The following is a 25,106-nucleotide window of genomic DNA, read 5'->3' as shown; positions in this document are numbered from 1 at the left end:
CACTCCCTGGCATCTGCTGGTAGGTAAGGAAAAAACATGGAGAGATACTACAGCAGTCCCCTGAAGAGAAACAAGGCTGCAGGAAATAAGGGAATGTCAAATTACAACTAATCTCTGTTCATGGAAGTCTGCTGCAGTCCCTGGAGTTAAGACAGACAAGAAGGCCAACGTGAGACCCCTTAGTCCTAGGCTGCCCGAACAGGAGTGCGGGCAAGCAGCAGCAGCCTACCCCTCACCCTGGCGAGGGCTTTGTGCTTTACATGCTGTTCCTTAAGCTTCTGCGTGCCACTATTTGTCAGTAATACCATTTACACTGCACTTTCAAAATTTAAAACGCACACTCACATCACCTTATCTTATGTCTCCTTGACAATCCTACCCCTCAACTTAGCTGTGAAAAATTTTGTAGAGAAACTGCAGCTTTAGAACACAGTAGTGCCCCAAGCAGTTCTTTTTTTTTTTTTTTTTTTTTTTAAGATTTACTTATTTATGCATAGAAGAACTGGGGTACAGGCCAGAGGCATGGGTGGTGAGAGGATCACCAGAGACAGTGGGGAGCAGAACAGGCAGGTTGCCTGAAATACACTGCTGAAGGAGCAGCGGGGAGTCAGGAGGGGTCTGCTGTACCACGTGGGTTTCTCCCTGGCTATGGATCGAACTCATGCTGCAGAGGCTGCAATTGCTTCATAGGTTGCCTCTTAACCCCTTGCGCCACCAGGGAGGCCCAGCAGGTCTCCTGGCACGCCAAGCCGGCAGCAGGACCACAAGCGGCATCCCCGGAGGCGCGGCGGCAGACCTGCAAAGATGCCTCAGTTGGAAGGGGGAGCAGGGAAAAGAAGTCCCCCTCCCCCGCCATCCCTTGCCAAAGCGAGATAGACAGATAGACAGACAGACACCCTAGTGAGTCGTCCGGGTAACTGAGGGTCTTACCTGGATTACCTGGAACCCTGAGGAGAGGCTCCCCGGGCTTGCAGACTCCGCCCCGGAAGACCTTTCCTGGGACTCCAGCCCCCTGACTCCTCCCCCGCGCCCCGCTCCCTGGGACCTCGGCCCCGCCCCAGAGACTGCGGCCCCGCCCCCCGGGACCCGAGACCGCGGCCCCGCCCCCGGGGGCCGTAGTCCCGCCCCCGGGACCTAGTCCCCGCCCCCATAATCATGACCCCCGCCCCTGCCCCGCCCCCTGCCCCGCCCCCTGCCCCAGCGTCGCGTCGCTCGGCCCCGGCTTTCGTGCCCGCGCCGCGCAGCGCCTCCATGTTTCTCCGAGCCGGCCGGGCCGCGTTCTCTCCGCTTCTTCCGGCTCTTCGGCCCGCTGCTGTCGCCGCCATGAGCACTGGCACCTTCGTCGTGTCGCAGCCGCTCAATTACCGCGGCGGGGCCCGCGTGAATCCGGCGGACGCCTCCGGCTCCGAGAAGACGTTCGAGCCCGCCACGGGTAACGGGCCGGCCGGGGCGGCGGGGCGGCGGGGCGGGGCGGGGCGGGGCGGGGTGCCCGGGCGGCTGGCGTGGGGCGGGGGCCGGGGCCGGGGTCTTGGGGGGCCGCTCCCCGGAGATCACATTCCGCCGCCTGGCATCCTCGTTGGGCGCGTTCGGCAAAGGTGTGTGCACACAGGTGAGCGACGGTGTCTCGGGTGAAGTCGCAGGTGCCGCCGCCCAGGTTCGTGCAAACACGACCGCGGGTGGAGGGCCCCGGAGGGAGGCGCGGGAGCTGGGGAGGCCGGCCGGGTGCTGGGGGAGTTTTGCAGCCACCTGAGCAGAGTCCACGGCTCTCGTGCGCTGGGTCCGGCCGCTGCCGATTCTGTTGAGAGCCAGGACGGCCGTCCTGTATCCTGCGCGTGCACACATTTCCAGGGAGCGTGCACAGATTGCATCTAGTGAGCGTGAATGAGGACTTTGTTGCCACCCTGTAGTGTTAAAATGTTTCTGAACGGAACCGAAATTGGAAAAAGGGACGTCCTCTGTTTATTCAGGGCTTCATACACGTGTGGGCGCACTGTGCTGTGCCCTGGATTTGCCCCTGGAACTCGGAAGATCCGAAAACTAATAAAGAAGAGGGTTTTGGTTTTGCTTTATGTTGTGTTTGCTTTACTAGCTTTTACGAAATATTTGTGGGGAGAAAAATGTAAATGTTTTGTGTAAACCAGAACAGCCTGTAAGCCAAAAAGAGAAACTGGATTGCAAAGGCCTGCAGGATCCAGGATGGACCCATCACGATAAATCACAGCAGGAGGAAGCCACAGAGAGAATGGACCCTCCTGTGGCGGCTCCTGCTCCCCCAGAGAGCAAAGTTATCATTGCCACAATTTATCGTTAATATAAGAGTGGCTGTACTATGAAAGTACATAAGTCCCTCTTCCCCTGTGTGCTGGACTGGACAGTCAATGACGGGTAAGATCAGAAAAGATTTCTGACGACCTAAGACAGGCGCAGTCCCCAAGGGGATTTTAATGGTTCCCACCTTTTAACTATGGAAAATAATTGATGGAAAACAAGTCTGGGAAATGTTGAGACACAACCAAGGCATGTTGTTAATCATTAATAGTCTAGGTCTTGTGCTGAAGAAATTCAATTATGGTGAGAGAAACTGGTTCTATGACTTCTAGCAAATGTGTAACCAAGTAGAACTATAGGAATAATAAATAGTACTAGAAAGAATAAAAATATAATGTTAAAGATATGACAAAAATGTATAATCATAGTAAGAAATCATAATGTTAAAGAAAGCCTCCACTGGGGGTGTTACGATGAGTTCTTGATTCCTTGATAAATAATAGACAATATGTTATGTTATTCATGTTCCACTGCATTTACGATAAATCTGACGTATGATTAACCACATACCGTGAAAAACATATTGAGGTAATGACTTTAGAAATGTATAAAAAGAGAAGGCTGATTCCAATAAAGTGCACTCAGATTTTCACTCTCCCTTGAGTGTGTCTGTGTGTCATTTCTTTCGTCCCTCGCCCTAATTCCTTCGACCACCTTCTGCTCGTTCTCACTCAACCCCTGAGATTGTCTCAATCTCCCGCCGCCGCTGGGCTGGTCCGCGGCACCCTCCTATATGCATGAGGAAGTAGCCTCTTAGTTCCCATTCCTAAATTGATACAAAAGAAAAAGAAAAATTGTTTTTCATTTTAATAACTTACAATGTGTGATCCGTGGTCAATTGCTTTTCATTTTAATAACTTACAATGTGTGATCCGTGGTCACTACACTTACCTACTGGCTATTCAAGTTTGTAATGAAAAGAACAGATTTTTGAACTCTGGAAAAAGCTGAGTTCCAGTTCTTGTAGGAGGGGAAGCTAACTGCTCATAGACATAAAGAATTCATGTTAGTAGATTCCTCTCAGTCAGATGAGGGTCTAGAAAAATGAATTATTTCATATTTGCCCCCACAATAGGTTAGGGAATGAGATTGGAGGAAGAAAAGGAGAGATTGGGTGTTTTTACATATGAGAAAATAGTTGTCCTGTTTTTAGGGATATCCTTTCCTGATATTGCTTCTTATTAACCATATTCATTAAGTGTCAGTATTATGATAAAATTTATGTAGAACACAGAATCAGGTATTTTAAATCAGAGCTTACGATTCAGGAGAAAGAGTACTTTCAATTTTGATTTTGGAAGATTACTGAAATTCTCAAACTTTGTTAAGGAGCTTCACAAAGTCATTGACAGGAAATTCATGTTAGTAAACCCAGCTGTAGTATAGAGGAGGGCAAGATTTCTTAATCTGACTTCATGACATGATTGTAATTCTGTGATGTGGTTCAGCACATTTTCCTTGAGAAGTCTGCAGCTTGTTTTAGACTCCTAAAGGGTTCAGTGACCTTAACATGAGTTAAGAACTGCAGGAATAGGGGTGGTCATTGATCAAACCATACTGAAACACAAAGAGATCTGTCATAGTATATTTGGGTAGTTCTTAGGTTATTTAAGCAGGTGCCAATAGTTTGAAGTAACCTTGACTCTGCTGGTTTTTATAGGGCGAGTGATAGCTACTTTCTCATGTTCTGGAGAAAAGGAAGTAAATTTGGCTGTTCAGGATGCAAAGGCCGCTTTTAAAATATGGAGTAAAAAATCTGGCATGGAGCGCTGTCGAATTCTTTTGGAGGCTGCCAGAATCATAAGGGTATGTTTTAATTTATTCTCTTCTAGAAAGGTTCTTTTGCAGGGCTTGGAGGGTTCTTTGTGATGATTTGTAGGTAGACTTTGATGCTCTGTTAGGTTTTATCTTTTGTATGAATCAGAAACATTTCCGTATGTCCACTTTGGTATGTGAAACAAACTTTCTTACAGTAATTCCCAGATGGGTCTTGGCTCTGGGTGAAGGGCCCTTGGCAAGCTTGCTTTTCTGTCTTTGTTGGAGTTAGAATGTAGTCTCTGTAGCTTGTCTTCTTTTCATTACAAGTACTGGTTTCCTCTTTAGTCTTTCCTCTGATGACTCTCAAATCGACCTTTCATTTCCAGATTTGTTTTCTTCCTCCTAGATCGTCTGGAAAGATTTCCTAGATTCATAGATGTTGCCCCCTCTTAAAAAGAAAGTGGGGCCTCTCTGGTGGCGCAGTGGTTGAGCGCTGGGTTGCGAAGCTGCCCGCGGCCTCTGTGGCACCTGTTCAATCCCCGGCTGCTCCCCGGGCACCAGAGGAGGGTCCCACATGGCGCGCAGACCTCTCCTGCCGCCCGCTGCTCCCCTCAGCAGTGTACTTCGGTCCTTCTGCCTGCTCTGCTTCCCGCTCTGGCTCTGGTGAATTCTCTTACCCTCCCGCGCTTCTGACTGTACCCAGTGCATGTATAAACAACAACAACAAAAATAAATAAATAAATACATAAAACATGCCTCTATTAAAAAAAAAAAAAAAAAGAAAGTGAAGGGCCTCCCTGGTGGCACACGAATCAAGCGTCAGCACTGTGAAGGCTGTCTGCAGCCTCTGTAGCACGAGTTCGATCCCCGGCCAGGGAGCTACCTACATGACGCAGCAGACCTCTCCTGTCTCCCCACTGCTCCCCTCAGCAGTGTATTTCAATAGATCTGCCTGTTCTGCTCCCCACTCTGTCTCTGGTAAATCCTCTCACCTCCCCCACTCCTGCACCTCTGGCCTGTACCCCAGTTCTTGTGTGCATAAATAAATCTTTTAAAAAAAAAAAGTGAAACTTGTTACAGTCTTAAAAAAGCAGAAGTACTAGGCGCATTTTAGAGAAAGTTGGGAAATTTAGAAGAATGGACACCAAAATGAGAGTCTTGGTTATCTCTGATTGGTAGGACTGCAGAATTTTTTTTTTTTAAGATTTATTTATATATACAAGAACTGGGAGGGTGATAGAATTCATCAGAGACAGAACGGGGAGAACAGGCAGATGGACTTTTTTTTAATTCATAAATGTGTTAAGTCAAACTGTGAAGGGCCTGAGAGTTGCTGGATTTGCAAGGGTTTTCTTTTGTTTTTGTTTTTTTAAAATTTATTTATTTTATATAAGAACTGGGGTACAGGTCAGAAGCGCGGGAGGGTGAGAGACTTCACCAGAGCGAGAGTGGGGAGCAGAACAGGCAGATGTAGCGAAAACACTGCTGAGGGGAGCAGCCAGTGAGGCAGGAGAGGTCTCCTGCCCCATGTGGGGTTCTCCCTGGCCGGCAGGGAATTGAACTGGTGCTGCAGAGGCTGCGGACAGCTTCACAGTGCAGCGCTCAACCTCTGGGCCACAGGGGAGGCCCTGCAAGGGTTTATTTGTATCCAGACAGGAGGCTTTCTGGTTCAGAGAAAGACTTTTTTTACTCATGGCAAAACTCAGCAGCCAGAGCAGTAAGTTTTTCTGACCCTCAGCCCCCAGGGTTTGATGCAGAGAACCCTGATGCTTGCAGGGAATGGCACCACAGGAGAGGAGTTCTCAAATGATGAGATTCAGCTTATATGGGGGCTCTGGGCACATATGCCCTTCATTTCCTCTGGAGAGAAAGATCACTGCTAAAGCAAATCTCCCCCAGGGTTGAGGGCCAGGGGTCACTAGGTATGTTACTCAGGAGTCTAAGCAAATGTCTTTAGGTCCAGGAAGTAGAGAACTTTCTGTCTTCTTATCACTCCAGAGGCCTTTTATCTTTAGGGACATTGCCCTCCCCCTCCCCCTTCCCTCTGTACAAGAACTGGGGTACAGGCCAGAGGTACAGGGTAGGTGGTGGAGGATTCACAGAGACAGAGTGGAGAGCAGAGCAGGCGTATTTACTGAAATACACTCTTCAGGTGGTGGTGGGGGGCAGTGGGCACCGGGTGAGACAGGAGAGGTCTGCTGCGCCATATGGGTTAACTAGCTCCCTGGCCAGGGATGGAACTCAGGTGGTAGTGTTTAGTGTTGAGACTTAACCCCTAGGCCACCAGGGAGGCCCCAGAGCCTTAGCTTTTCTGTTAGCTTGCCAGTGTCTTTTGCCAGAAAGCCCGACCCAGGCAGAGATGTCAAAATATTCATGGAGAACTTTTTTCCCAGCAAAATAGTTTCCCCTAACTATTTTTAACTTGATAGATCACGAGTGATAACTCAAAGCTGATCATTTATTATTTTAATTTGTCTTTCATTTTTTTCTTGTGTACAAGCATTTAGGGTTACGCCTTCTTAAGAAATGTCCTCTTCATCACTGTGAAATGACTTTCCCTCACCTTCTCAGGCTGTTCTATGTTAGTTTTTTCTTTTCTTGCCCCTTGCACTTATATCTGTACCATTTAGTGGGCTGCATTGTAGTCTTTGGTTTGTTTTCTTTCCCCATGAGACCTTCTTAATTTCCCTGAGCAAATGATCGGCTCCCCACCTCCTTTGGTCCCTCCCTTATTTCTTTTTCCCCTTATTTCTTTTTTTATCTCCATCTGTTATTTTGGGTGTGAGCCTTAAACTAGAATTGGTAGTCTTTCACTTATGTTGAGATTTAGCCTTGCTTCTATAAGACAATTCTTTTCCCTAATCCCCTCCTGTTAGCACATCCCCCTCTGAGGGAGAGAGGCAGTATGAGTTAGACAGGAGGAAGATGTGTAACATGCTCCAGGACAGTTGGAGACCAGAGTGGAAAACACTAGAATTGGGTGTGAAATTCTTAAAAATGAAGCAAAAGTTGCTTGTAAGCAGGTAAGATTTAGGTACTGAATAAAAATGAATATTAACTTAAAAAATTATGATGTGAAAGTGCTTTTCTGTTACTGATTCTACTTTTAACGTGCATAGAAGTAGCATATTAGGTGCTTTGTGTATATAATTGTATTAATGATCACAAACATCTTGAAATATGGCTACCATTTTCCCTTAACTGGCAAATGAGGAAGCAAACTTGATCAGAAAGGTTGAAAAGCTTCTCTGTTGTCGAACAACGCGTGAGTGCGAGAGCTACCTTGCTGGTCTCCAAAGTTGAGGACTCTTGCTGAGTTCTGCCTCAGACCTTGTCATGTCCCAGAGGCTGTGTCTTTGCTCATATCGTATGCCAGTTAGACTTGGGCCCCCGCCTAGGGATTTGCCCTGCCTTTTGCTTCTCACCGTCAGGTGTGGGCACCTGGTCAGGTGATGTTGTGAAGCAGGTGGTACTGAGAAGGGAGGACAGGGTGGGTCACAAAATACAGGTTTCTTGGGAAATCCTTGCAGCCAAATGTTATGTGGCAGCTGTATTGTGACTGCTCTTGTGCTATAGAGGGCAGGAAACTCCTGTTGTTTTCCCTTTCTCTTCTGCCCCTCTTATTCCAGGAGGGGAGAGGGATCTTATTTTCCCTCCCCCACTATTAACTGTCAGTAGAAGTCCGCATGGAGTTTTCATCAGGGACATTTTTTGATGATCCTTGAATGGTTTATTGAAAGATCTTATAATGATCTTTTAAAAACAATCTGTGAGGGTAGAGAATGATGGAATACAATCTGTGAGGGTAGAGAATAATGGAATAAGACAGGAAAAATCTCAAAAGACCAGCTAGTAAATTGAGTTTTCTCTGAGAGTTGACATCTTGAAATAGTCCCCAAAAGCAATTACTTGTTCATTAAATTTCAAGAGACTAAAACTTCCTGTTTCTTAAATATTTACTAAGAACAGAAAGCTTTAGTCTCTTGAAATTTGTTCAGGGATGATCTGGTAAGCAGGTGCAAGCCTTTGTTCAGTTAGTACTTTCTGCCTGTCCTTGCTTATGCTAACACAGAAGCCCAACAGCATTTCACTTTTGTCAGCTTAATATTTCTGTATGGGTTTCAAATGTAATACACTGATTCATCAGTTTATTCATGCTGATTAGTGACTTGGTACTTCCTTTTGAGAACCTAGTTCCCCTCTTGCATTCTAGAAATAAAGTTTTAAGCCTTTGAAAAAAATGTTTCATATTAATCACACTCATCACATTCAGGAATGGGAATAGTTTATACCTTGTTGAAGAGCTAATGCTTGCTGTCCTCCTGGGTCCTCTTCCAGTGCCAGTTTAACTGGGAAGCAAGTTAGCTTGTTAAAAAGTGGTTTTGGTGAGTCAGGGAATGAGATGGTGAATTGTTAGTTTAAAGGACAATTTAATTTAGACCACATTTGAATGTGAACAAATTATTCTTTCTGAAGGAACATACCCATTCACTAACTTCAATATTTATTTAGAATTTACCAGTTTTTCTTTTAGAAGTAAGTTCCTTGAAGGAAAAGAGACTGGATCTCTTTCTTTTTCTTAGTATTGAATAGGGAAGAAATAAATGAAAGCACCTTAGCTCTCTGGTCTTTGTAGAAACACAGTGTGTCAAAATCTCACCTGCAAAGTGTCCTCTTCTCTATCTCATATCGATTTTCATATTCCTGCTCCCATCTTTTCTGAGATCTGTATAGTGGATTGGTGCTTGTGTTAGTTTCTGTTGCCATTTCTTTTTACTTCCGGTCAGTTTTACTATTTAACCAGTTTTAAAGAGAGTGCTCTTTTAGTCAGTTGTTTGATTCATCTTTTGTATGTCCAGAATTCCCCTATTTATTTAAGATTTATTTATTTATTTATACAAGCACTGGGTACAGTCAGAAGCGCTGGAGAGTGAGAGAATTCACCAGAGCCAGAGCGGGGAGCAGAGCAGGCAGAAGGACCGAAGTACACTGCTGAGGGGAGCAGCGGGCGGCAGGAGAGGTCTGCGCGCCATGTGGGACCCTCCTCCGGTGGCCGGGTTGCAGCCAGGGATCAACCAGCGCTGCAGAGGCTGCGGGCAGCTTCGCAACCCAGCGCTCAACCGCTGCGTCACCGGGGAGGCCCAGAATTCCCCTATTTATTTTAAATTGGATCCATAATAGTAGATATCTTTTTCTTACATATTTAATTCTTTTATCTTCTTTGGGACAAAAAGGGCACTAATTTTTAGCTTTTCTGTTTAGGTCTGCTTTCCCAAATCTCTATTCATTGTTAGATCATCTCTCACATCTCTTAAATTGTGTAGGCTACAAAAAGAGTTTTTTATAGGCTAAGCTGAAAACAGAGTTGATGAATACTGAGCATTAGAAAATAATTATATTATGATTTTGACATGTTCTGTTTCTTTGGGTGAATTAAAGGATATGGGTATACAACCTCTTAAATGCGATTGGTGTGTTAGACTGTTTTGTATAATTTCCTAAGGCCTATTCCCTGTTACACACACAAACATGCAAACATATATATGCATGTTTATACAGTATACATATATTTATTTCTAAAAATGCTCCTTTTCTAACTGATCCTAAATGAGGTATTCGTCTTAAATCTGTGACATTAACTCTGGCGGGGATAAGAGATATGCACAACAGGGCTGCTGTTTAGCAGTAAGCTTTTATTTTCTTCCTAATATAACGTTAAGTTTCTTTTATTTTCATGTAATGTACAAGCTGTTTCTATTTTTAAAAACTGGACATAATATTCTTTTTGAACGCTGCATATGTTGAGGTGTATGGAAATGTCTTAAATCTAGTGTTCTGTTTTACCAAAGGAACGGAAGGATGAGATTGCCACTTTGGAGACCATCAACAACGGCAAGTCCATCTTCGAGGCCCGCCTGGACATTGACACCTCCTGGCAGTGTCTGGAGTACTATGCAGGCTTGGCTGCATCCATGGCTGGTGAGCCCTCCCCCTGCCTCCTGGCCCAGGCTGACAAAGGAGCAGAGGGACAGAGCCTGGTGGGGAAGATAAAGATTGGGGCATCAAGACAGGCTTGGGATGAGTAGCTCTCCTGCCGGCCCGTGACTATGCAGGTCCCTCTCTTTTTCTTTCTCCCTTTTCCTAATAAACCTGTTCTTTTAAAATGTAAAAAAAAAAAAAAAAAAAAAAAAAGACAGGACTGGGTTAAAATCGAAGGATCTTCTCTTTCTATGTGAGTGATCCTGGGAATTGCTTTATTGTTCCTTATTTAAACTGGAGATAATAATCCCTATCTTTGTGAGTTATTATAGGACTAAGTGAGATAATGAGTATAACGCATCCAGCAGGGTACCTGAGCTTTGAACCTATTTGTTGAAAAACCAGTTCTTCTAAGAGTCAGTGCATCATATTTGCTAGTTTTATCTATTTAGTAAAACTTTTCTTTCTAAAATTTGCAGCAGTCCATGTTAATTTATCAGGATCCAGGAGGGCTGTGGGGAGTCTGGAGCCTGAGGTTTTGGGGTATTTAGGGTCTCCTGCCTCTGAGTCTCCCTTCACTTCCATTTCATTTCATCAAAGTTATCTAGTCAATGCTCAGTAAAGTTTTAGAGAATTATGTTGTTACATGTCCATGGGTTTGAGAGCCAGACAGGATTCTTTGCATGGAGAGAGTCTGCAGGAACTGTGTAAGAATGGGGACAGGTTATTCCTGGGTACTGGGACCAGCAAGGTGGCCAGTCTGAGTGGAGCACAGGTGAGTACAAGTGTGGGGAAATCTTGGGAAAGGCAGGGCTGCATTCTTTTTTTTTTTTTTTTAAAGATTTATTTATTTATGCATACAAGAGCTGGGGTACAGGCCAGAGATGCAGGGGGTGAGAGGATTCACTGGAGACAGAGTGGGGAACAGAACCAGCAGATTGACCAGAGTATACTGCTGAGAGGAGCAGCGGGGAAGTCAGGAGAGGTCTGCCGCGCCATGTGGGTAGCTCTCTGGCTGGCCAGAGATCAAACCCTTGCTGCAGAGGCTGTGGACAGCTTCAGGTTTGAGTCTTAACCCCTTGTGCCACCAGAGAGGCCCAGGGCTGCATTCTTTACTCCATTCCCCCTCAGGTGAACATGTCCAGCTCCCAGGAGGGTCCTTTGGCTATACCAGAAGAGAACCTCTTGGAGTATGTGTGGGAATAGGAGCCTGGAACTACCCCTTTCAGATTGCCTGCTGGAAGTCGGCCCCGGCGTTAGCCTGTGGTAAGAATGAGTTACTCCTCCACCAGGAACCATCCATTCTCTCCCCATTCACAGCTCCTTACCAGTACGTACAGGGACCTGTGCTGGGCATATCACACTTCAGGAGACAGGATTCACCACTTCCCAGACTTCAGGGAGTTTGTTGTGCAGGTTATACACACAGATCCTGTCTGTGTTACTCCCTTTTTATTGATCTCATGTATCTTTGTTTATGAAAAGGAAGAAAATTAATTTTGGTGATAAAGATCTTAGTTTTTACTGTCCAATTAAATTTGTGAAATTTGTAAGTTCTCTTCTTTTCTGTACAAGAAATCTGGACACAAATTTCTGTTGTTAGGGGGGTTAGTCCTTAGGAAGCAGTCCTTAGTCATTGAGGAAGCAGGAGATGAACTCCCTCCATTTGTGTCTTAAGAGAAATGATAAACAAGGCTTCTCAGAGACAAACTATGTTTGACTGACTCAAACCGTTTTCTCATACTATTTAAAGAGAAAAATCTTGGAAAAGAAGGCTTAATATATCAGAGAGAGAAAATATAAGTTTAGAAAAGCATTACCATTAGCACATTGTGTTGCAGTGCGACTTTTTTTCTTGTCGCACCTCCTTCATGTTCTCTTTTCATATTCCTGTGTGATAAAAGACAAGAAATTAAGTTGCTTTGGACACTCTCATCAATTTAATCTTTTTGGTCTTCAATTTCACCTTTGATACAGAAGGATGAATCATGCCTACTTCCTATATTATTGCTAGTGTTAAATGAGATAACATATGTGGAAAGGCCAAGAAATGGGATTATTGGTTGACAGTGGGTGGGAATGTAGGTCTGTTTAACAAGAGATATAAAAGTGGAAGAACAAGATACATTTACTTACAATAACATTTTTAGTCTATTGATGGGAGAACAGAAAACGACTGGGTTTTCCCCTACTTGTTATTTAGCCCTGTCCTCAGTGGATCATCAGTCTTCAAAGGTCTTCTTTTGTTGTGTCTTGGGTTTATGCAGGTAACGCCATGATCTTTAAACCATCTCCCTTCACACCTGTTTCTGTGTTGCTGCTGGCTGAAATCTACACTGAGGCTGGTGTGCCTCCTGGGCTCTTCAACGTGGTGCAGGGAGGGGCAGCCACAGGCCAGTTTCTGTGTCAGCATCGAGATGTGGCCAAAGTCTCCTTCACTGGAAGTGTGCCCACTGGCATGAAGGTGACAATAAAACCAGTACTCATTAATGACCATGGTGTTGTTAAGGGGCAAGGCAGGCCTACCCGGAATGTATCTTGGGGGCTTATCTTCTGACATTTCCTAACTTGTGCTTGGAGGGGACTCTGGGTACTGTGGATTTCCTAACTTGTGCTTAGAGGAGACTCTGGGTACTGTGGGCAAAGGTCTGCAGTGTGCTTGGGAGGCACGATGGGGGGATTGGCACGGCACGCTGGCATTAGGTCGGTGGGTGTGGAAGCCACCATCTGCCTTTGTCTGAGCATGCAGGGTCTGGGCTGTCACTTGTACTGTTTGGTGACTTAACTCACCTAGAACATCTACCTCAGAAGGCAGGGTATCTTCCCAGTTTGTTTCTGAGTCCTTGTTCTGACCTTGATTTGTGCCATGAGCAATTTTTTCAGCCTTGAACACAGAACAATGATGTAAAAGAGTTTTGGCCTGTGACCATCAGGTGAATTGACAGTGTTAGTAAAATGAACTGCTTCAGAATGTCAAATACAATTCTGTGACTTCTCGATGTTCTGGAAAAGAGTATTTTATTTTTTAAAAGATTTATTTATTTATTTATTTATACAAGCACTGGGTACAGTCAGAAGCGCAGGAGGGTGAGAGAATTCACCAGAGCCAGAGCGGGGAGCAGAACAGGCAGAAGGACCGAAGTACACTGCTGAGGGGAGCAGCGGGCGGCAGGAGAGGTCTGCGCGCCATGTGGGACCCTCCTCCGGTGGCCAGGGAGCAGCCGGGGATCAAACCGGTGCTGCAGAGGCTGCGGGCAGCTTCGCAACCCAGCGCTCAACCGCTGCACCACTGGGGAGGCCATGGAAAAGAGTATTTTAAATAGACACAGAGCAGAGTATACTGAGAACAATAAGATGGACTTGAACCTCATGTGTAATCCAGTTCACCTGGCATATAAGCTCACCTTTGTTAAATTTCTGAATGTGCCTATTCTTTTTCTGTCAGATCATGGAGATGTCAGCTAAAGGAATCAAACCTGTGACCTTGGAACTTGGAGGCAAATCTCCCCTGATCATCTTCTCAGATTGTGATTTGCAGAATGCTGTGAAGGGGGCACTGATGGCCAACTTCCTCACACAAGGAGAGGTATGTGCCAGTCTGGAGAAATGGTTACATGTAATTGCCACCCTTCATCTGACCATATGCTTTAAAGCCTTTTATTCTGAAATACTTTGAGACTTAGAGAAAACTTGCACAAACTGCATAGAATTCCTTGAATCAGATTCCTCAAATATTAGCATTTTATTACATTTACTTTGTCATTTTGTTTGTGTGTGTATATATATATATATATATATATATATATATATATGCACACCTTTTTTTCCTGTTATGTTTGAAAGTTATAGGCATAATACCCCTGTCCTCTTAATACTTACGTGTATTTCCTAGACAATTACTTTCTTTTCTATAAACACCATACACTTAGTTAAACCAAAAGCTTAATATAGTGCTCTTAATCTACAGCCTTCAATTCAAATTTCTCCACTTAAGTGTTTAATTAAGTGGTGTTTAAGCAAAAGAATTTTGTTTTTTTAAAATTCTGGTTCATGATCTAATTCAGGAAATGCATTTTGTTGTCATGTCTTTTTTAATCTCCTTTATCTGGAACTTAGTCTTTATCTTCCAGAAAGTTGACATTTTTCAAATAGTACAGGCTTTTTGGGGGGTAGAAATTACCTCATTTTCGAACTGTTTGGCATTAACTTTTGGTTAGATTCAGGTCATGTGTTTTTACTAAAAAACACCAAAGTTAACTGTTTCTTCTTCTGTGGTTAATCAGTATCATGTAGGGGAGAGGTGAGACCATCCTTTTCCTTATCAAATTTTGACCTTTCAGTGATGTTTGCTGGAAACAGTTTTCATTGAGTGCCAAATGGTGATTTTTCAATTCTGTTATTCCCATCTACACATATTAATGAACTTTCTACTGTAAGAAAGAACTTTATTTACATCAGCTGTGCACTTAAAGATGCTTGTTTCATTCTGTAGGTTACAATCCATTACTATTGTTTATTTTTTAAAACTTACATTTATTTTTTTAAAGATTTATTTTATTTATGCATATAAGAACTGGGGCGTAGACCAGAGGTGTGGGGAGGGGGTGAGAGGATTCACCAGAGACAGAGTGGGGAGCAGAACAGGCAGATCGTGAAATACACTGCTGAAGGGGAGCAGCAGGGAGCAGGAGAGGTCTGCTGTGCCATGTGGGTTGTTAGCTCCCTGGCCGTGGATCATACTCATGCCACACTGAGACTTTAACCCCTGTGCCACCAGGGAGGCCCTACTATTGTTTTTTTTAATGCTCAAATAATTACAGATTCTGCTAGTGATTGCTCCTTTTTTATGACCTTTTAATAGGTCCTCAATGTTCTTTACTTTCTATGTGGCAGGGTGTTCTGGACCCAGCTGTATTTTCCCTGGCTGAATTGTGGAGGTAGCCATTTCCCCAAGAGGGAGACAACAAAATGCATCTTCCTGGATTTCTTGCCATGCAAAGATTTGTCATTTTATGTAGTCAGATTTATTTCTCACTGCATCTAGATTTTGAGTCAGGAAACTTTTTCCTATACCTGGGTTTTGGAGAAATTCACCAGTATTTTCTCTTGGTAATTGTGTGGTTTCATCTCTTTTATTTAGAGTCCTGGTACATTTGGAGTTTCTTTTTTTGTGTGGCGTGAGCTATGTGTCTTATTTTCCACATAGCTAACCAGTTGTTCTAGCACCACTTGTGACTAGTTCATCTTTGCTCCAATGATTTGAAAGTCTACATTTATCATAAACTAAATTTCCCTGAGTACATGGATTTTTTTTTTGACTTTCCTAGTTTGTTTCCGATTTGAATGGTATTTTTGCTTTTGTAGGGTCTAGATAATCATAATTTCAAACATTTATTGTGAAACGTTCTGGGTGATTACACTCCAACCCTCAGTTCTTTTTTTTTTTTTTTTAAAGATTTATTTATTTATGCATACAAGAGCTGGGGTACAGGCCAGACATGTGGGGGGTGAGAGAATTCACCAGAGACAGAGTGGGAAACAGAACAGGCAGACTGACTGAAATACTGCTAAGGGAAGCAGCGGGCGAGATAGGAGAGGTCTGCTGTGCCATGTGTGTTGCTCCCTGTCCGGCCGGGTATTGAACTCGTGCTGCAGAGGCTGCGATTGCTTCATAGTATGGTGCTTAATCCCTTGCGCCACCAGGAAGGCCCCAACAACCCTCAGTTCTTAATCTGTTTTCACTCTTCAGTTGCTCCAACTCTCACCTTTATTCTCAAAATCTGGAGCAGCTGATCTGAGGACATAGGAAAATGCCATTGGTCATGTGGATCTAATGGTATTGAGAAAGTTTAAGCAAGCAGAAAGATAGAACCTTTATCGCAAAGGGCAAGGCAGTTTGTGCTTATTGAGTGGTATGTCCACAATTATGTAAGTGATCATATTCAGTGTGGAGCTAAGTTCTCAAGATGGAGCTAACCTTTTAGAAAAGTATAGTCTTTCTTAAGTTAAAGCTGTTGAATCCTTCCCCTTTCGTTCCCTCCCCATTTACACACATTTATGTCTGTCCTGTAGGTTTGTTGTAATGGCACAAGGGTATTTGTGCAAAAGGAAATTCTTGACAAATTTACAGCGGAAGTGGTGAAAAAGACTCAAAGTATAAAAATTGGAGATCCCCTCCTGGAAGACACAAGGATGGGTCCTCTGATCAACCGACCACACCTGGAGCGAGTCCTTGGGTTTGTTAAAGTGGCAAAGGAGCAGGTGAGAAACAGTGGCACTGGGATGGGGGTGGGGGGTCAGTTACCCCGAGTGCCCAGCTGACCCTTTCCCTGTGGTGAGAGTTGTTCTACCCTCGGTGTCTGGAGCAGTGTTCTGCTTATACTTGTAGGGGGAGACTGTGCATTTGTTCAGGATACACTTAATGTTTCAGGTGTGCTTGTGGGGTAGTATGTGAATATGAAATAAGCATTCTCTTCCTTTTTGGCAGGGTGCTAAAGTGTTATGTGGTGGAGACCCATATGTACCTGAAGATCCCAAATTGAAGGATGGCTTTTACATGAGTCCCTGTGTGTTAAGTATGTCCTCTTGTTAACTTTTAAACAGAAGTAAACATCAGATAGAAAAGAATATTTATAAACTATGTTGTTGCATCGGACAACACCACACTGACAAACGGGAGTCATGGAGCAGGCTACACAATGTAGGATGCTGCTGAAGAGCAAGATCCTGGCCCTTTTATTGACACACGTAATTGGTTGTGAGGAGATTAAGGGGATTAAAGAAAGGGGAAGGGTGTTGACACACCTTAACCCCCCCCCCCATGGTTCTAATCTTATCAACAGGGGGCTCCACCAATCAGCTTCTGGGGTCCCTTGTCATACATTGATGTCCCCCCCCCCACCCCCGCCGTTTCCGGTCATACCTCGTGATGTACAAGTTGGGAGTATGTGTTTTGCTTTGGTCCTCAGCCCCCTGGGCATTCTGGACAGATCTCCTGATGCACATGTTATGCATTGGTCCTCAGCAACACCCCCCCACCCTCCGGGCATTCCGGATGTACTTTGTGATGCATAACCTCCCCAGTGTGATCCAGCTTTGTGCTCTTGTTTGGTTTGAAGGGCTGAAGGGTTGGGTTCCTGTTCCTAACTGGCCAGACCACTTTGACCTTGTTTAGGTGACAAAATGGCGGCCGAATAGGCTGCCTAGGAGTAGCAGACCCACACTATGTAAATGGTGTAAAGTGAAGATTGGCAACTGTGTCTCCAGGACCCAGATTTAAGGAGAAATTCCCTGTTACCTTCCAATTCTGTATGCCCTCCTCATGGATAGGTTAGTTTACCTGGGGCTTACTAGGTGGACCCCTGGTTTTCTGAAAGCGAGGAATTAAAAAAAAAGTTCACATTTGATAAGAGATTAAGTATTGCATTTCATCTCTCAAGAAATTTGGTAAAGAATGTGTGTTCTTTGAACTTTAGGTCATTTATACAGACATCTCAAAAATACTGTGGTTTGTTTCTAGACCACAGCTTAAAAGCCTGTATTACAATAAAGTGAGTCATGAAGTCTTTGGTTTTCCAGTGCACATAAAAATTATGCTTACACTATCCTGTAGTCTGTTAAGTTGCAATAGCATTTAAAAACAATGCAAATCTTAATGACATGTGACACAGATGTGAAGTGAGCAGATGCTGTTGGGAACCTGGCACCGATAGCTTTGTTTGAAGGGTGGCCACACACCCTCAATTTGTAGAAAATGCAGCATCTACAAAGTGCAGTGAAATGAGGTATGCCTGAATAAGACTAATTTGTCAGATAGTGTGTTACTATTCTAAATAATTTTTTGACTTAGTAATTTTTAGCCTCCCACCCCTTTTCAATCTTCAATCTTTCTGGTTTGGATAATCAAGTACAGAATCATCCTTCTACTTCTCTCCTACCTTAGAGGTAACCACTGCTGCCATTCCCATAGTTTTCTTTATCATTTTACAATATATATGGCATCTCTGATAATAATATTGTTATTTTGTAGATTTAAAAAAGCCATATGTAGATTGAGTTATGTTGTATAATTCCTTGCCCTTTATCTTGAAAATACAGATTCAGCTGATTTTTGTCCCTAAGGTTCATAGCGGTTTCAACTTAGAGCCCTTGATATTTGATGCACTTTATTTTTTTTTTTTAAGATTTATTTATTAATGCATACAAGAGCTGGGGTACAGGCCAGAAGTGTGGGGGGGGGGGGGTGAGAGGATTCACCAGAGACAGAGTGGGAAACAGAACAGGCAGGTTGACCGAAGTACATTGCTGAGGGGAGCAGTGGGCGAGTCAGGAGAGACCCCCATGTCATGTGGGTCACCTCCCTGGCCTGGGATCGAACTCGTGCTGTAGTGGCTGCGGGTAGCTTCATAGGTTTCATCTTAACCCCTTGCGCCACCAGGGAGGACCCTCTTTAAGAATTTTAGAATCATCATCTTTGTAGCTGTGTGAGTGGTTGACTGACTAGTATAAAGCTGTATGGACAGTAGGGTTCTCAAGCTTTATTTCTGCCTCCACATTGTTTACACACATAGCAGGACCTCATGGTCACTGCCAGCATTGAGATGGCTGTCCTTCAGGTGCAGAGCCGGTGAACACACCACTCACTTGAGAGAGCATCTGTAAATATGTATATTTTAAAATGTCAAGTGTGAAGTCATTTTCGGGAATAACAACCAGTTAGGTGAACACCCCCCTCAGTTATTTCTAAATTTGTTTTTATGTTAGATTTTCTTATTTTATTGATATAACATCTTTTCTGTTTCTAACAGCATAGAACTACTAAGAAAAATGGAAAAGTATAAAACATTAATATGTGTAACATTTTAACAAATTGGGAGCATATTTTATTATAGTTTGCAATTTTTTTCAGTGAATGTTTTATCATGAGCATTTACTCACTAAATTTGCTTCAAACGCATTACTTTTAGAAGCTTCATAAAAATTCTTTGTTGGAATGTGTAGTTCATGTGATCATGCCCTCTGTTTGGATGATTGGTTTGTTACTTCTGGTGTTCACTGTTATAAGTCATGTTGTAATGAATGTCCTCACCTCCTTATGTTTCCTTATCATGAATCAAAAAAAGTGGACTTCGGGCCTCCCCCATGGCGCAGGAGGTTGAGCACAGCACTGTGATGCTGTCTGCAGCCTCTGCAGTGCGGGTTCGATCCCCGCCGACCGGCGAGGGTCCCACATGGGACGGCAGACCTCTCCTGTCTTGCCCGCTTCTTCCCTCAGTAGTGTATTTCATCAGTCTGCCTATTCTGTTCCCCGCTCTGTCTCTGGTGAATCCTCTCACCCTCCCGTGCATCTGGCCTGTACCCCGGTTCTTGTATAAATAAATAAATAAATAAATAAATAAATATTTAAAAAAAAGTGGACTTAGAATTACACAGAGCTATGACTCACTAATACATATGTTAAATTGTCATGCAGAAAAGATGTCCCAATTGATATTATACTGGCAGTGCTTTGAAATTTTATAAAAACTATGTATGTCACTGTTTTTTGTGGACAAGAAGACATTTTCAATGCCTGAAATAACATCCCTTGATGTTTGGTTTCATAATGTTTACAGCCAATTGCAGAGATGACATGACCTGTGTAAAAGAAGAGATCTTTGGACCAGTTATGTCCATTTTATCATTCGACACAGAAGCCGAGGTTCTGGAACGAGCTAATGATACCACTTTTGGATTAGCCGCTGGTGTCTTCACTAGGTATGTGGGGCAGTCACCCCAACATCTTTGAAGAAAGGGGCTGCCATGTCTGCTTTGTCATGAATGTAATTATTCTGATTCCCTCTTTGGAATTGCCCTCATGCATTTTCTCTCTTTATTTTTGTTTTATTTATTCCCCAGTTATATTAAGATATAATTGACATATAACATTGTATTAGTTTAAGGTATACAACACAGTGATTTGAAATATATATATCATGAAATGATTGCTTCACTAACTAACATCCATCACCTCACAAAGTTGCAATATTTTTTATGTTTAAAGATCTACTTTCTTAGCAACTGTCAAATACAGGATACAGTATATTTTTTAAAAGATTTATTTATGCATACAAGAGTTGGGGTAAGGCCAGATGTGAGGTGGGGTGAGAGGATTCACCAGAGACAGAATAGGGAGCAGAAAGGGCGGATTGACTGAAATACACTGCTGAGGGGAGCAGCGGGCAAGACAGGAGAGGTCTGCTGCTCCATGTGGGCCACCTCCCTGGCTAGGGACCAAACTCATGCTGCAGTGGCTGCTGGTAGCTCGATAGTGCTGCGTCTTAATGTCTTGCACCACCAGGGAAGCCCCTATGATACAATATTGTTAACTGTAGTCAGCATGCTGTGCTGTCCATTCCTAGAATTTATTTGTCTTTTAACTAGAAGTTTGAATATGTACCCATTGAAGCCCCTTCAGCCATCCCATTACAGTAGAAGTAAGAAGTGATTTGAGAGCAAAATATCTTTGAAAATGAGTGCACATTGCTTGATAGTATGTAAACTTTGATTAGTAGTTGGCAGCAGGAGATAGTGTTCTAAGGCTGCATTATGCTTGGGATTATACTGTTTGGTGACATACGAGATTAAGTTTTTGTCACTTTGTGTTTGGGGATCTGGGAGGGAAGTCCTGATGTAACAGCTTCTCCTTGCACTCTGAAGGAATGTTCTAATTTTAGAAAATGGTTTATCATCCTCAGAACATTAACAGTCAGGCTTCATTCCCCCTTCCTCAAGCCCACTAATTCACTCTTTGTCTCCAAAGATTTGCTTATTCTGAATATTTTGTATCAGTGGAATCATACAGTGTGGGACCTTCTGGGATGGGCTCCTTTCACTTAGTTTTCAAGTTTCATTTATTTTTTATTTATTATTATTATTTTAAAAAGATTTATTTATTTTTATTTTATACAAGCATTGGGTACAGTCAGAAGCGCAGGAGGGTGAGAGAATTCACCAGAGTCAGAGCGGAGAGTAGAGCAGGCAGACTGACGAAGTACACTGCTGAGGGGAGCAGCGGGCGGCAGGAGAGGTCTGCATGCCATGTGGGACCCTCACCCAGTGGCTGGGGATTGAACCAGTGCTGCAGAGGCTGTGGGCAACTTCGCAACCCAGCACTCAACCGCTGCCCCACCAGGGAGACCTGGTTGTGAGCTGTCTTTTTAACTTTCTTTTCTCATTTGCAGCATAAAAGTTTTATTAAACATTGATAATACTTTAATTATTCCATTTTTTTCTTCTGTCCCTTATTTTTCATGTCATGTCTAAGAAGATTATAGCTAATCCAAGGTCACAAAGATTTATTCCTGTTTTCTTTGAAGATTTTTATGATTTTAAGTCTGTGATCCATTTTAATTAATATTATGTATGGGGTAAGGAAAGGGTCTCTTCATTCTGTTACATGTGAATGTCTTGTGGTTTCAGCACTACTTGTTGAAATGGCTCCTTTTTTACCCACTGAAATGTTTTGGCATCTTTGATGTTAGAATTTACTTTTTTGATGCTTTTGGGATGAGACTATAAAACTCAAATCCTCAATTGTTTTACTTGAATGACAAAAGATTTTAAACAAGGCTTTGAAGAAATAAGACTTGGCTATATTTTGAGACCTTAAGAACTGGCAGTTTAACTTGACCTGTTAAAGTTGTAGAAGAAACTTGTTGCATTGGGTAACACCACACTGATAAAGAAATGGGACTCGTGGAGCAGGCTACATAATGCAGGATGCTGCTGAAGAGCAAGATCCTGGCCTTTTTATTGATATACAGCATTGGTTGTAAGGGGGAGGAGCTAAAGGAAAGGGGAAGGAGAGTAAGGAAAGGGGAAGGAGTAGAAGATCAGGGATTGTGAGTCTGCCCTCCAGGCACTTCTTATCTGTATTGTCATTGAGATCACATCATAATCTCCCAGCCATGGTTTTAATCTTATCAACAAGGTGGGCCAGTGATCAGATTCTGGGGTCCTTTGTTATACATTTGTCCTCAGCCCCCGCCCGCCCTCATGAGCATTCCCAGTTATACCTCGTGATGCATAGCCTTCCCAGCGTGATCCAGCTTTGTGCTCTTGTTTGATTTGAACGGCACCTTGCAGGGTTGGGCTCTGTGCCTAACTGACCAGGCCATCTTGACCTTGCTTAGAACTATAAGTGACAATATGGTGGCCAAGTAGCAGACCCACAGAAACTGAATAATGGACACGACTTTTCCTTCACAGGGACATCCAGCGTGCTCACAGGGTAGTGGCCGAGCTTCAGGCTGGGATGTGCTTCATTAACAACTACAACCTCAGTCCCGTGGAGTTGCCCTTTGGTGGATATAAGAAGTCAGGTGAGGAGCCGGCAGGTGTGAGAGAACCTGGGTCTCTAGAGAGTGCTATAATCTAGTTCTTACAGCCCAGGTTCCTAATTCCGTCTATGCATCTGAATCACCTGGGGAGATACAGAGATTCCTGGTCCTCCCCAGACTACCTGCACCCAGCTCTGAGAATCTTTTACTGCTTTTCTAAAGCTCTCCAGAAGGTTCTGATACAGAAGCAGCCTGGCTGTTAACTGCTGCTGTACAGCTCAAAAAGGTTTATCGTGGGGGAATTACTTTCCTTCACAGTCTGTGGTTGTTGTAAGCCCCTCCTGGCCTTCTGTACCAAGAGCTCACATACTGTGTCCCTAAAGCAGGAGCATATGAATTTATTTTCTGTTATACTAAATTAATAAAACTCCCTCAATCTCATATTTAACAGTCAGTCACAGTCAACGTCATGCCACTGGCCAGCCTATGGGGATATTTCCCTTAGCTACTGCCCAGTCATTTCCTTTACCACCGATCACTCGGCTGTGACCACAACAGGCCAGGTTTTCTAAGTCTAATGTGTTAGGAAAGTCCAGGCATCAGGGGTTTGTTGCCTGTAAATATTCACTGGTAGCCCTCACTCTTCTGTGTGAACGTTGGTCTGGCCTTTGTAGAGACACCATTTGTAAAGGCTTGTCTGTAGGAGTGCCCCGCTTCTCACACCCTGACCCCACGAAAACCCTCCTCTTGGGCCTTCTCATTTCCACTCTGCCTCTCCCCACCTTAGTCTTTTCTACACAGCACCAAAGTGATCTTAAAGCACAAATCAGATCCCTTCTGACTGCCCCTAAAACTCACAAGAAGCTTCTGGTCACTAAGGTCTGCTCTCCACACCGTGACCCTGAGGGAGTCTCCTGTTTCTCAGGCTGCAGGTTGTCACCCATTAGCAAAATCAGTCTAGTGGGTTGCAAACCATCATTTCCTTTTTACTGAAATCAGTTAGAATGGAACAGAACAGTTTATCACACATAGTAGGGTAAATATGGTTGCATGAAACTTTGGTGTCTGTTACATCTATTCATGTTTACATGTGACCTGGCTGCTGGGGGTCCGATTTCACTGCAGTCAGGTCCGGGCCACCTTCCCCTCACGCTCTGCTCTCCCATGTGTACTCTCCCATTTCTGTTCTTATATCTGTTCGGCCCCACCATCCTTTTTATTCAGCCTGGAATGGTCTTTGTTTATGCTTTCAGCAACTAGCATCTCTGTCCTTTAATTCTCAGCCTGTCACCTCCTCAGAAAAGCTATCCCTCACTCTCATCTAAAGTAATTCTCCCCACTATTGCTCTCTCTTATTACTTGTTTTCATCTACTCTGTGCTGCGAAAATGAAAGCTCTGTGAAGGCAGGGAATGTGCCTGTGTTGTTCACATGCCCAGCATGCAGTGGGCATGGGAGAAGCCTCTGTGGAGGGCAGGGAGGCAGCCTGGATTGGCCAGGTGACTGTGGACAAGTCACCTCCTCAGTTCCTCCCTTTGGGAGTTTAAACACAGTACTCCTAATGGCCTCAGCACTGACATTTTGTGATTCTTTTATCTGGATCTGGAAGGTGGGTTGGGATTAATTATCACTTTCCTGCTTAGAGGCTTTTTTCATTTCCCTTATTTTCCCACTTGATTTTTGCAATAGCTTTTAGAGGAGGCTGGTCAGGCTTTTCTTGATGTCATCTACAATGTCATCTACATACAGAGCACCCAAAACTGTGACTTAGGAATTTGCTCAAACTAGCAAGCCAGCAAAGCTAGCTTTCAAGCCTACGCCTTGGACTTCTACTTTCATACTTTTTTCTACAAAATTAGTAAGATAAAATAAAGGCATCAGGATAATGGTTGTAGAGAAAGTCTGTGCCTTCTCAGACATCAGCCCAGAGGAGTAAATACCTGCAGTATGTGGTAGGTCTCAGTGGCAGATGTGGTGACATGCACCGGTGGAGGAGGTGTGATCCTGCCTCTGAGTCACAGACAGTGCTGTGAACCAGTGTTACCTCAGTAAAAATAGATTCCTACTGGTAGGAAATGAGACCTGGCTCTTCCCCTGTCCCCATCCTCAAAAGCCAGTGGGACACTGTCCCCTAGACCAGCTCCACAGCTCCTGTAAGTTCTGTATTATTCTCCAGCCCTGCCTTTGACAATTGTCAGGTCCTCTCACACCACTGCAGAGATGGCTCTTAATCACCCCTTTTCTTCCTTTCAGGGTTTGGCAGAGAGAATGGCCGTGTGACCATTGAGTATTACTCACAGCTCAAGACCGTGTGTGTGGAGATGGGTGATGTGGAGTCTGCTTTTTGAAGACAACTGGTCAGCATGGCCAGGCTGTGGACTGTGGACCATGAGAGGCCGTTGAGTTGCTTGCTGTTCTAAATCCAGATGTGTGGCCATTCAGGATAGGGGAGTGGCCAGTGTTATTCTTCAGCTGCTAATCATCTTCCTAATTGAAAATGTGCACAAGTGCCTTTTAGATATTAAATCAACGTTGTGATCTATTCTGTGAGAGCAACATGATTCTGGAGAGCAGATTGGGGCAGGATTGCATCGACATATATCTGACCGTGGATACGGCCCATTTCCTAGCCGGCTTTAAAAAGTTTGTTCCTTTACAGGTTCCTGATTGAGTCAGCACAGATGATTTCTGCTCCCTGATATTTTTAAGTGCTGGCCCCTTA

The 25,106-nt window shown here is 43.9% G+C and overlaps 1 protein-coding gene across 2 annotated transcripts; it reads left to right on the top strand.

The window, feature by feature from the left end:
- Window positions 1-1,251: 1,251 nt before the first annotated feature.
- Window positions 1,252-24,776, top strand: ALDH9A1 (aldehyde dehydrogenase 9 family member A1; the record flags this gene model as incomplete). Of its 2 annotated transcripts, XM_084249111.1 has the most annotated exons (11): window positions 1,252-1,432; window positions 3,989-4,134; window positions 9,936-10,065; window positions 11,197-11,331; window positions 12,333-12,529; window positions 13,511-13,651; window positions 16,138-16,326; window positions 16,553-16,640; window positions 19,680-19,821; window positions 22,315-22,427; window positions 24,638-24,776. In XM_084249111.1, the coding sequence occupies 11 exons, from the start codon at window positions 1,252-1,254 to the stop codon at window positions 24,730-24,732; spliced, it is 1,557 nt and encodes a 518-aa protein (XP_084105237.1). In that variant the 3' UTR covers window positions 24,733-24,776. The 2 variants fall into 2 exon arrangements, with proteins under 2 accessions (XP_084105237.1, XP_084105238.1); XM_084249112.1 differs by lacking the exons at window positions 1,252-1,432; window positions 11,197-11,331 and having other exon boundaries at window positions 4,075-4,134.
- Between the last annotated feature and the right edge of the window lie 330 nt (window positions 24,777-25,106).

The sequence above is a fragment of the Talpa europaea genome, assembly GCF_964194135.1.
Source record: "Talpa europaea genome assembly, chromosome: 12".
NCBI classification, from domain to species: domain Eukaryota; kingdom Metazoa; phylum Chordata; class Mammalia; order Eulipotyphla; family Talpidae; genus Talpa; species Talpa europaea.
The sequence above is the reverse complement of the archived record's forward strand: the minus strand, read 5'-3'. Positions and strand labels throughout refer to the sequence as shown.